The 12,965-nt window shown below is 31.3% G+C and overlaps 1 protein-coding gene across 1 annotated transcript in view; it reads right to left on the reverse strand.

Annotated features, from left to right (window-relative positions):
• Positions 1 to 12,965, reverse strand: part of LOC114333149 (venom carboxylesterase-6-like) — a 92,073-nt gene that overhangs the window by 5,981 nt on the left and 73,127 nt on the right. Inside the window, exons 9-10 of the mRNA XM_028282975.2 lie at positions 12,564 to 12,687; positions 12,353 to 12,479 (exon numbers count right to left, since the gene is read on the reverse strand). Of these exons, the coding sequence (XP_028138776.1) occupies positions 12,353 to 12,479; positions 12,564 to 12,687 (251 nt within the window). The remainder of the gene's footprint in view (positions 1 to 12,352; positions 12,480 to 12,563; positions 12,688 to 12,965) is intronic.

Raw genomic sequence — 12,965 nt, forward strand, 5'->3', positions numbered from 1 at the left:
ATGGATGATTTTATTTCGTCTCTATACCTATAACAGTTTGTTCTTTTATTACACATTGTTAGAAGTTTAGGACAATTGTGAATTTGGCTTAGTAGGTCTATGAAGAAAGGGGAATGATCAGATGATAGGTCAAAAGGAGGAGAAATTTGGATATGGGTGTGTGTTATTCCTTTTAATATAGCGAAATCAATAAGATCAGGAATTTTTTGTCTATCAGTGGGACAATAAGTAGGCTGTCCAGTAGAGAGAGAAGTTAAATGATTTTCATTAATACTTTTTATTAATTCTTGCCCTCTTGAGGTTATGATTCTGGAGCTCCATTTGTGATGCTTGGCATTGTAATCTCCAGAAGCAATGAAACGGTGTCCGAGTATCTCAAAGTATTCAGTAAAATGATCAGCTTTAATTATTTTATTCGGTGGACAGTAAACAGCAGATAAAATAATCGAGCCTTGTGAATCTTCTACCGACACTGATGTGGCTTGAATGTTATCTCTGCTGTACCCCTGAGCTTATTAAATTCATCTTTTGCAGATGCAATGGAAATTGGAAGTGCACGTGGTTGCCAAAAAGCAGACCTCAAACGTTCAGCACTCTCAAATGTCTCCATTGTGGTGGTGAAAGTTGCAACAACATCGTGGACATATCAACATTAATTATTGAAGCAAATGAATTGTGAGATGAATTACCGACAATGACGCCAACTCTAACTCTCATTATACCACAAAAATTCACCTCGGATACTGATTCAGATCTTGACTCGTAGTCTGGACTATCGAATAAAATGAAAAAATAATAACTATGATAGATCTTTTTCAAGGTTTAATAATAAATAATATTATTTTGTCTAGAAATTGTCCGTGGATTAGGCCTATTGGGGATACCAAACAAAAAATGCGCCTCCAGACCCTACCTCATAGGTGACGGGGAAAAGGGTTAAAAATAGCTTAATAATAGCACAGGAATGTTAAAATTATAATAAATAAATATATAGATAGAAAAGTATATTTGCCTAAAGTTTTGTTTTTATCGTATTCCTATGAGAATTCGAGAACCTGGTCAAGTTTGGAGCGCTGTAAAACCTAGATAAATAAATAAAATTAAACAAGGTTATAGTGGAAATTGTTCGTTAAAAAATTCTCTATAAAATTGCTATGATGTTATTTTATTGTGAAATAAACGGAAAAAAGTTATAACCTCCCAAAGAAAAGTTCTTACAAAATTTTCTCTTATTTTTGTCTATAACTTTTTTGTTGGTCACTTGACGATAAAAAAAGATAGATATAAAATTGTAGAAAATTTAATTTGCCACATTTTGTATTTAATTAAATTTTCTGTAGTGTTGCTAGTTTAGGAGATACAGCGCAAAAGCCCTTTTCACCCCCTTTTACAATATGGCGGCCGGTGAACAAGAGTGGCGACACCAAAAACTTGAACTTAAGCTTCTACTGAGCCCCCTACACAATAAAAAAATAAAATTGACTCCTCTAAGAAATGCAACCATAGATGGACATGGTAACATTTCAATGGACTAAAAACTGATTATGGAAGAGTTGATAAAAGTTTTTAAAAAAATTTTGATAAAACAAATTTGACATATTAGTTATGTGATAACATGATCCTGTCGAAAGATTTATCGGTCAAGGATTTTAGAAGGTAGTAAATTTAATACCAAAATTCACGTATCCCTTACTAGTACTTTCACAAATATTTTAATGTTATTGACTTAAAAAAATTTTATACAAATTATACTTTAACAATATAGCTATCAGTAGATAGATTTACAGTGTGGTGAAAATGACAGGTCTTTATTCCGTAAGCCAGCAACTTTAATAGGCTAGCGGCAGGCACTTCCAAAATGACCAGGTACTAACCAAGGAGAGGTGAATGGCCAATGTTAGACGTACTGTATGTTTTTGACGGTGCTGAAAACTAAAATGAGATTTATTTTGTATTTCATGTGGGGGAACATTTTAAAACCGCAATTTTACCCTAAAAATAAATAAAATCATGTTTTTTGCGTTTACCTCGCTACAACTCTGTTCCGTTTTAATATTTTTTTCTGAAATTTTATAGTATATCGCCCTAACATCTTTGAAGGCAACGGTACCTATTTTAGTCTTTAATTCTTATTCTGATAAAAGTTATGAATTCTTCAAAGAAAAAGGTGCGGATTTGTGCATTGCAAAGTTTAATCGCAAAAGTTGAGTGACGAAATTTGAAATTTAGCTTCTTAATTACATTTATGTACGGAAGACAACGGTATCCGTTTTAAGATTTTAGTCTTATTCTAGTAAAAGTTATGAATTTTTGAAAGTACAAGGTGCAGATTCGTTAATTGCAAAGTTTATTCGCAAAAGTTGAGTGGCAAAATTTGAGTTGAGTACAAAGAAGTTTTCTGAAAAGATCTAGTTACAAATGTTTAATAGAAAAAAAATGACGCAGCTTTTAATATAGACGTTATACATCTCCAAAATAACGCTAATTTTTCGAGATACTGACCATGGGCGGTGAATGGCTAATTTTGGTATTATTTTATTTTTTAATGGTGCCGACAATGAAAAAGAGGTTTATTTTGAATTTTGTGTGAGGGAACATTGTCAACATCGCAATTTTAACCTATAAATTAAAAAAAAAGTGAAGTCACGAATTTTTACGTAAAACTCTGTTCAATTTTAATATTTTTTTCTAAAATTTCTACAGCATATATTTCTCACCTTTGTGAAGACTATGAAAGTAACTGTAGTCGTTTAGTATTTTCTTCATAAAAGTTATAAATTTTTAAAAAATAAAGGTGCAGATTCCTGAATTGCAAAGTTAAATCGCAAAAATTAAGTGACAAAATTTATAATTTATCTATTTGATTACGTTTATGTTAAACTATAGAGTTCAAAGAAGTTTTATGGGAAGTTTAAGGTCTAGATGAATGATAAAAAAAATATGGTGCAACTTTTAATTTTAAGAAAAACGTGTTTAATTTTTTTTTATTTTTAGGGCAAAATGGCGACTTTTACAATATTCTCCCACTTAAAATTCAAAATAAACTTGATTTTCGTTTTCAGCACCATCAAACACATAAAGTGAGACCAAAATTAGCCATTCATCACCAACGATCAGTATCTCGAAAATTTAGCGTTATTTTGGGGATTTATAACGTAGATGTTAAAAGTTGCACCGTTTGTTTTCTATAAAACGTTTTGATCCAGAACTTTCCAGAAAACTTTTTTGTACTCATATTTTATTTTTGAATTTGATTTACTCTATATTTCAAATTTTGTCAGTCAAATTTTGCGATTAAACTTTGCAATTCACGAATCTGCATCTTGCACTTTTAAAGATTCATAACTTTTACTAGAATAAGACTAAAAGCTTAAAGCAGAAACCATTGTCTTCAAAAAGTGAGCGACATATAATGTACAATATTTAGAAACAAATATTAAAACGGACCAGAGTTGTAGCGAGCTAAACAAAAAAAACGTGATTTAATTTTTTTTATTTTAGGGTAGAATTACAATTTGGACAATATTCCCCCACCTAAAATTAAAAATAAATTTAATTATCGTTTTAATCACGGCTAAAAACATAATCTAAGACCAAAATTAGCCATTCACCGGCCATGATCAATATCTCGAAAAATAAGCGTTATATTGGGGATTTCTAATGTCGACATTAAAAGTTTCACTATTATTTTTTCTATAAAACATTTTGATTTAAAACTTACCATAAAACTTTTTTGTACTCTATATTTTAACATAAACGTAATTATGAAGCTAAATTTTGAACTTCGTCAAACAACTTTTGCGATAATGTTGTTCTGAAGCTATTTTCTTGTGGCATTTTTATAATCAAGTATATTCAAATGGGAAATAAGCCACAATTTTACCTAAAAATGATTTTATTAACGTTTCGACGCCCAAGTCGGGTGTCGCTGTCAAAATACAAAATAATACTAAATAAATAAAAATGTTGTTGCTTAGTAAAAAATTCTTCTAATAATTTATTTAATCTGACTCATTTATATCGGCAATTCAGGCACGTATTGTACATTTTAAAGTAGACGACTTTAAAATGATATTGCCAATATTGATGAGTTGCGTTCCTGGGACGACTTTATTAAAAGATAGTTCATTCGATTACATGAAATCAATCCCAACTCAAGATCCGCCACAAAAAATCATAGCATGTGATCTGTCTTTAAAAAGACAACCAAATGCAACGGTGGCACTGAAATTCTCGCGTTAGAGATTCCATAGTAAATCACGAGGGAAAACCAGGAAAAACCTCGTGATACTATCCCGACATCGTAAGTATTTGGGTTTACATTTAGTTTACTCTCAAAACTAATACCAAATTCTGACTTGATATTTTAAATTTTAAATAATATTAAATACTAAATATGTACTAACTCGATATGTTACTGATTTACTAATTGTGGTATTTTCTTTCTATTGACTTCCTCCTTTAATATGGGTAACCACATCCTACTGCATTCTACCGAGGAATTTGCGACACAATTGGTTTCATTTAGCATAATTAGAGCCGCTTCTTTGATTTTTCTCTTTTTACTATCTGCTTCTTTTAGGACTATACTTGAATCTCTCCACTGAACTCTATGTTCATTATCCCATGCGTGTTGACATATTTGAGATCTATCAAATTCTCTATTTTTTATATAAGACTGATGTTCATTTACTCTAACGTCTATTGGTCTTGACGTTTCACCTATATAAAATTGTTCGCATTCACAAGGTATTTTATAAATACAATTCTTTGTTCTTTCTTGTTCACTGTTAGGTTTAGTTTTAGATAGAATAGATCTCAAAGTGTTTGTTGTTTTGAATGTTGTTGATATGTTGAATTTATTTCCTATTGTTTTAAGTTTCTCGGATAGTCCTTTTACATATGGTATTGATATTTTCCTCGTATTATTTCTTGTGAATGTTGTAGGATCCCGTTCTAAGTTGTTCTGTTCCATTCGATCCAATCTTGACAATTCCTTATTTATAAACGATATGGGATAATCATTTTTTAATAAAACAGATGTTAACAATTGTTTTTCTTCTAAAAATGAATTTTCGTTAGGACAAGTAATTTTGGCTCTATCATATAAGGATTTAATGATTCCCTTTTTAACGTTGATGTTATGATTTGATTTGTAATTGAGATATCTGTTGGTGTGTGTTGGTTTTCTATACACTTGAGTCTCATATCCAGTATCCTTCTTTGAGACCAAAACATCGAGGAAAGGTAGGGTGTTATTGTATTCCTTTTCCATTGTAAACTTTATTGTCTCTTCTTGATCGTTTATAATATTCAGGAACGTATCCAACAATTCCGATCTATGAGGCCATATGGAAAACACATCATCTACATATCTCCACCATACTGTGGGTTTTAAATTTTGTTTAGAAATGATATTAGTTTCGAAATCCTCCATAAATATATTAGCCAATAATGGAGATAAAGAAGAGCCCATTGCGAGACCAAAATTTTGTTTATAGAATTCATTATTTAGTTGAAAATAGGTATTATTAGTACATAATGTCAATAACTCCATTATAGCTGATACATTTAGTCTTGTCCTAGTTTTTAATGTATTATCATTTTCTAATTTCGTTTTGATTAAGTTTAAAGTTTTATCTAATGGCACATTTGTAAATAAACTGTTTATGTCAAAACTTACTAAAATATTATTTGGATTAAATTCAATATTTGATAATTTGTTTAAAAAATGTTGTGTATTTTTTATAAATGTGTCATTATTATTTGCAAATGGTTTTATAATATTTAATAAAAATTTTGATAGTTCACTACAAGGAGAATTGATGGTACTACAAATAGGTCTAAGTGGAATATTTGCTTTGTGAATTTTCGTTACTCCATAAAAATGTGGTATCTTACTGTAATGACGTGTCATTAATTTTCTTTGATAGTACGTTAGGTCATTTTTAAATTTGAATAAAGTTCTATAGATTTTGTTTTCCAGTGTCTTCGTTGGATCCTTCGTTAATTTGGTATAAGGTCCATTTGTAATTAGATCTGTAATTTTGTCCTCATATTGTACTTTATCCATTATTACAGTTGCATTTCCTTTATCCGCTGGTAGGATTGTTATGGAGTCATCATTTTTTAAAGTTTTTAAAGCTTTTATTTCCTCTTTGCTGATGTTCTGTTCAATTTTATTAGATTTTTCCAATTCAAGTTTGCATAGTACCCTATATTGTTCTTTTTCATGAGTTGGTAAACACTGGGATATTTTTTCTACTGCGCTAATTATGTCTAATTTTGGAATAGATGGATGAGTGACAGCATAGTTTAAACCTTTTGACAATACCAAATTTTCCGTTGCATTTAAATGTCTATTTGATAGATTGACAACTGTCGCTAATATGTCATTATTTCTATTTAAGTTATCAAAATTATGTATACTATTTTGTTCTAAAAGAATATTAAATTTATTTAAATGTATATTTCTTTGTTTCTGATATGAATTTTGATAAATTATGTGTAAACTAAAAATAATTCGATCAAAATCAGAATTTGATATCATTCCGTAAAGCAAATCTTCAATACTTACGATGTCTTGTTCAATAAAAAATAAATTTGATCTATGAAATTGTAACCTTTCCCGGATCATTGACACACTGGCTCTATGTAAAATATTTTGGAGTCTTCTGCTTGAGTATGCTGGCCGTAATCTCAAGCCTTTTGGTATTAAATTGTTGTCTCTACATCGTCTTAAAAATTTAATTGAATTTTGACAGTGTGCCAATTTCTCGTACAAAGTTTCCAATCTCCTAAAATTTTGACAAACGCTAGGCCCATACCGGTTTCTTAATGTTGTTCTGAAGCTATTTTCTTGTGGCATTTTTATAATCAAGTATATTCAAATGGGAAATAAGCCACAATTTTACCTAAAAATGATTTTATTAACGTTTCGACGCCCAAGTCGGGTGTCGTTGTCAAAATACAAAATAATACTAAATAAATAAAAATGTTGTTGCTTAGTAAAAAATTCTTCTAATAATTTATTTAATCTGACTCATTTATATCGGCAATTCAGGCACGTATTATACATTTTAAAGTAGACGACTTTAAAATGATATTGCCAATATTGATGAGTTGCGTTCCTGGGACGACTTTATTAAAAGATAGTTCATTCGATTACATGAAATCAATCCCAACTCAAGAATATCCGCCACAAAAAATCGTAGCATGTGATCTGTCTTTAAAAAGACAACCAAATGCAACGGTGGCACTGAAATTCTCGCGTTAGAGATTCCATAGTAAATTGGAATATTGGCAATATCATTTTAAAGTCGTCTACTTTAAAATGTATAATACGTGCCTGAATTGCCGATATAAATGAGTCAGGTTAAATAAATTATTAGAAGAATTTTTTACTAAGCAACAACATTTTTATTTATTTAGTATTATTTTGTATTTTGACAACGACACCCGACTTGGGCGTCGAAACGTTAATAAAATCATTTTTAGGTAAAATTGTGGCTTATTTCCCATTTGAATATACTTAACTTTTGCGATTGAACTTTGCAATGCATAAATCCGCACCTTTTTCATTGAAAAATTCATAGCTTTTATCAGGATAAGAATAAAAGCTTAAAACGGGTACCGTTGTTTTCAGAAATATTAGAGCTATATACTGTAAGAATTTCAGAAAAAAATATTAAAATGGAACAGAGTTGTAGCGAGGTAAAACGCAAAAAAACGTGATTTATTTTTTTTTTTAATTTAAAGTTAAAATTGCGACTTTGACAATGTTCCCACACATAAAATTCAAAATAAACCTCATTTTCGTTTTCAGCACCCTCGAACCCTCGAAAATATAAAGTATGAATAAAATTAGCCATTCACCCCTCCGTGGTCAATATCTCGAAAACTAAGCGCTTTTTTGAGGGTGTGCCGCTCCTGTATAGGGCTTTTCATTCACAGTCATTTGTTTAGAGCTTCTGTCATGTGTCACATAATATTAATATATCTACATCATACGTTATTAGAATATACCAATGATACAAACCAAAGACGTATGACGTAGATATATTAATATTTTGTGACACATGACAGAAGCTCGAAACAAATGACAATCGATGGAAAGCCCTATAAGGAAAACTCCCAAAATATGTCGATTTTTATTTTTTAATTGTGATTGTTTGGCATATTATATCATATTAGTGACGTCATCCATCTGGATGTGATGATGTAATCGGTGATTTTTTTAAATGAGACTAGGTGTCCTTTACTATCTCATTTGAAAATATAATAAATTCGCTATTCAGTAATATAAACGCTAACATAATTATTTATACGGGGTGGCCAAACTATTTTTTTAAATTAAATTAATTGACAAAGAGAGAGAAATATATTTTTATGTAATTTATTTAATCCAAAAACATTTTAATGCTGTAAAAAATCAGAAAAAATGTTTATTTCGCAAAGAAAAATTGCTTTTCGTTTAAATTAAATGTTCAAACTTTCAAGAGTCGGGTGGCTGAGGGTAGCTGGCTTGAACATTGAATTTAAGCTAAAAGCAATGTTTATTTCTGAAATAAACACTTTTTATGATTTCTGGCAACAGTAAAATGTAGTTTGAATTAAATAAATTACATACCTTCTTCTTCTTTTTTGTCAATTAATTTTATTAAAAAAAAAATTGTTAGAGAATCTGTATAGATAATAGACCAAGAGGCAGCGCTGAAAAATCTATTTGAATTTACTAAAGCTAGATTTTTCACAGTTGATTACTGTGAGTGTGTAGAGAAACATACTGCGGTAGGTCAAGCGAAACGTAGAACAGGGGTTACTGAGAGGGTATCAAAGTTGCTTTCCTACGAAGGTAATTATTTCCATTTACTAAGGCTGAAAATCAGTACACACGTTCTAAATGAAATATAAATAAAAGTTATTATAGTCGGTCAGCTGTATGACGGGACAGAGCCGGTCGGTCGGCCCCAATAATCGATTGAGGAAATGAAGCATTTTGGCTCGCAATTTTTACGTCCAGCATGGATTTACTTAAAACTTTCACAGAAGGTAGGGAATGGTCGAAGGATAATTTTATATATCATGCCGCTATCATACGCTAAAGCCTTGGGGTGGGTGCCACCCCATCTCGGGGGTGGGAATTTTTTATTAAATTTTAACCATGCAATTCGATGGAAAAAGTGATTCTAAGAAAAAAATGTTTTATACATTTTCTTCGTAAAACTAATATTTTTCGAGTTATTCGCGCTTGAAAATAACAGTTTTTTCCACGAAAAAATCGACTTTTTTAGACGGTTTTTTGAGAATACCTCGAAAAATATGCATTTAATAAAAAAACTGTAGATATCGAAATTGTATCTTATAGTAACACAAATCAAATTCTGTCCTATAATATCTTTTAGACAAATACAAACCGAGATGCGGCATGTTAAAGGTTAGCTTTTTTCTTCAAATGCATAATTTGAAATATTCAAAGCCAAATAATGGGAAAAATTTGCATTTTTCGAGGAAAACTTAAATAGTCTTTTTTCAAGTATATAATTAGACCTTTAAAAAAAATAATAAAAAGTTTCTAGCATGAAAATTAAGCGACGTATAATCAAAAAACTCTCGGTACCTGCTTTTCTCTACGAAAAAATCAGTGAAAACAACCCCCTAACTACCTTCCTAATTCAAAATTGATCTTTACCTTTATGTAGTTCCTTTTATATTTGTATTATCAATACACTCAAGGAGTTTGACCTATTTAAAATGCCTATTTTTGGAAAAATTGGAGTTTAAACAAAAATTGATTTTTTGCAATTTGGCATTTTTCACCTTTTACTTCAAAATATCTCCGAAAATACTGAAGATACGAAAAAAATTAACAATTACTAAATTGTAGCTTTTTTAATGACTAAAATTACCCTTTGCATAGATTTTCATTACAGTGAAATTTAGCCAGTTATAGCTGTTTAAACGTCTATTTACCAGCAAACACCCACTTATTCGAGCCCTTTAAACCCGCCGCAATTAAAAACTAAGGGATCTTACGGAATTTAATTTACACAGTCTTATACCTCTTTAAAGATCCTACAAAATCATTTTTTAAGAAACTTTTTGTCGCCAAAAATGCATAGAATATTTTTCGAGGTATTCTCAAAAAAGCCTCTAAAAAAGTCGATTTTTTCGTCGAAAAACTGTTATTTTCAAGCGCGAATAACTCGAAAAATATTAGTTTTACGAAGAAAATGTAAAAAATATTTTTTTCTTAGAATCACATTTTCCATCGAACTACAAGGTTTTAGCGTATGATAGCGGCATGATATAGAAAATGGTCCTTGGACTATTCCCTACCTTCTGTGAAAGTTTCAAGTAAATCCATGCTGGACGAAAAAATTGCGAGCCAAAATGATTCATTTCCTCAATCGACTATTGGGGCCGACCGACCGGCTCTGTCCTGTCATAGAGCTGACCGACTATAATAACTTTTATTTATATTTAATTTAGAATGTGTGTACTGATTTTCAGACTTAGTAAATGGAAATAAGTACCTTCGTAGGAACGCAACTTTGATACCCTCTCAGTATCACCTGTTCTAGGTTTGACTTGAGCGACCGCAGTATGTTTCTCTACACACTCACAGTAATCAACTGTGAAATATCTAGCTCTAGTAAATTCAAATAGATTTTTCAGCACTGCCTCTCCGTCTATAATTATTATATCAATGTTTATATTTGACTGAATACAGAATTCGATAACTTTTCATATGAGCTAGCACACGATCACTATTCTTATCTAAAAAAATCATCGATTACGTCATCACGCCCAGATGGATTACATCACTTGTATGATATAAAAGCCAAAATATCATAATTTAAAAATAACAATTAATATTCTTCTTCTTTAAGTACCGTGCCCAAATTTTTAGGCGTGGGTAGCTTCCATAACAATTTGCCGATATCGTTCTCGATCTTGTGCGGCATGTAACAATTGATTTGCTGATAAGCCAGTCCATTGACGAAGGTTTCGGAGCCATGAATATTTCTTTCGACCAATTCCTCTTTTTCCGTCGATCTTTCCATTGAGTATTAACTGCAGCATCCTGTATCTGCTACCTCTCATTATATGCCCCAGATATTCAAGTTTTCTCTTTTTTATCATCTTCATTAAGTCACCTTCGCCTTGACCTACTCTGTTTAAGACTTCTCTGTTTGAAATGCGTTGAGCCCAAAATATTCTGAGCATTCTACGATACGACCACATCTCAAAGGCTTCTAATTTGTTCATCATGTTAACCTTCATGATCCAGGTTTCACATCCATATAGTAATACAGGATACACATAACATTTTAGGAACTTGATTCTTAGTTGTAAATTCAGCTGAGAGTTGCTCAGAATAGATCTAAGTTTCATAAATGCTCCTCTTGCAATTTCTATACGAGTTTTAATTTCTTCATCCGGATTTAGTGTCTCGTTTATCCAACATCCTAGGTATTTAAAATGGTTAACTTTTGTTATTGATTCATCACTGACAATTAGTTGCATATGGCCGACGTCTTGTTTACTAACCACAAGTAACTTTGTCTTTCTTGCATTTATGTTAAGTCCGTTATTGGAGCATTCTCTAGTGACTCGATCAATAAGGAATTGAAGATCTTCAATATTTTCAGCCATGATCGCGGTGTCGTCTGCATATCTGATGTTGTTAATAGTTTCTCCCCCGATTCGAACTCCACATTGTCCTTCCAAGGCTTCATTAAAAATTATTTCTGAGTATACGTTAAACAAAGTTTGGGATAACACACAGCCCTGTCTGACACCTCTTTGAATGCAAATTTTGTCTGTTTCTTTGCCGTCTACCAGAATAAAAGCTTCTTGATTCCAATATAGATGTTGTAAAAGTCTCAGATCTTTATCATCTACTCCAATCATTTCTAGATATTCAAACAACCTATCATGTTGAACTCTATCAAACGCTTTCTCAAAATCTATAAAGCAGACGTAAATTGGTTTCTGTACTTCCCATGATCGTTTAAGTAATGTTAACATTGAGAACAAAGCTTCCCTTGTTCCCAATCCTTCTCTGAAACCGAATTGTTTGTTTCCCATTGTCTCTTCACATTTCTGCTTGATTCTATTAAGAATTATCTTAAGAGATAGCTTGAGAGAGTGGCTCATGAGACTAATTACAGTGAACAATTAATATGTTTCGGTATTTTTTCTTAAATTACGCCGGATTACGAAATAACGAATTTATTCCTTTCATTTGCACCATACTGGATACATTAGGTACCCAATCGTTATCTTTTGTGGAACTTGTAAAAGTATCAAACCAAAGAACAAATTTCTTGTCAAATATTTTACTTACATGTATTTAACAAAATTTGTCCACATTTTCATCATACGTTCATGTAACAATTTATCATTTTTGCTGTTGAACTTTTTATTGCCAAATAAATATCTTAGTTCAAATGCATGGCCAACATTATCAGCTTCTAAAACCGTTAAAAATAAAAAAGAGTATAAAGTCAATAAATAGACTTTGTTTGGATAAAAACTAATATTAAAATTTTTGTTACCTTCAAAACGAATCAGTTGGTTTGATCCTCTATAAGCAAATTCGTAAAGATAAACAGGAGATTTCTTAGATACCAACTCTGCTTGACGTATTATGGGAGTTGTGTACACGTTATCACTAAAGAACTAAAATCAAATAAAAATAAAATTCGTAATAAAAACTAAAATGTCTAATAGTGTCACACGTTCGTCCACAGGGGCGTTTTTGACCTTGACAACATCACACTTCTTTATCATATTAACGAGTCAGTTTATGCATAACTTCTTTGCCGCAGATTAACCTTCCGTGACTAACATTCGGTCTGTGAGACGGACCACTTTTTTTACGATTACAGTAAACTCTCTCTTAACGGACACCTCTCTTCGCCGGACACCTCCTCTATGTGGACGATTTTTAGAACAAA

This window comes from Diabrotica virgifera, chromosome 5 (assembly GCF_917563875.1).
Source record: "Diabrotica virgifera virgifera chromosome 5, PGI_DIABVI_V3a".
In the NCBI taxonomy this organism is placed as follows: domain Eukaryota; kingdom Metazoa; phylum Arthropoda; class Insecta; order Coleoptera; family Chrysomelidae; genus Diabrotica; species Diabrotica virgifera.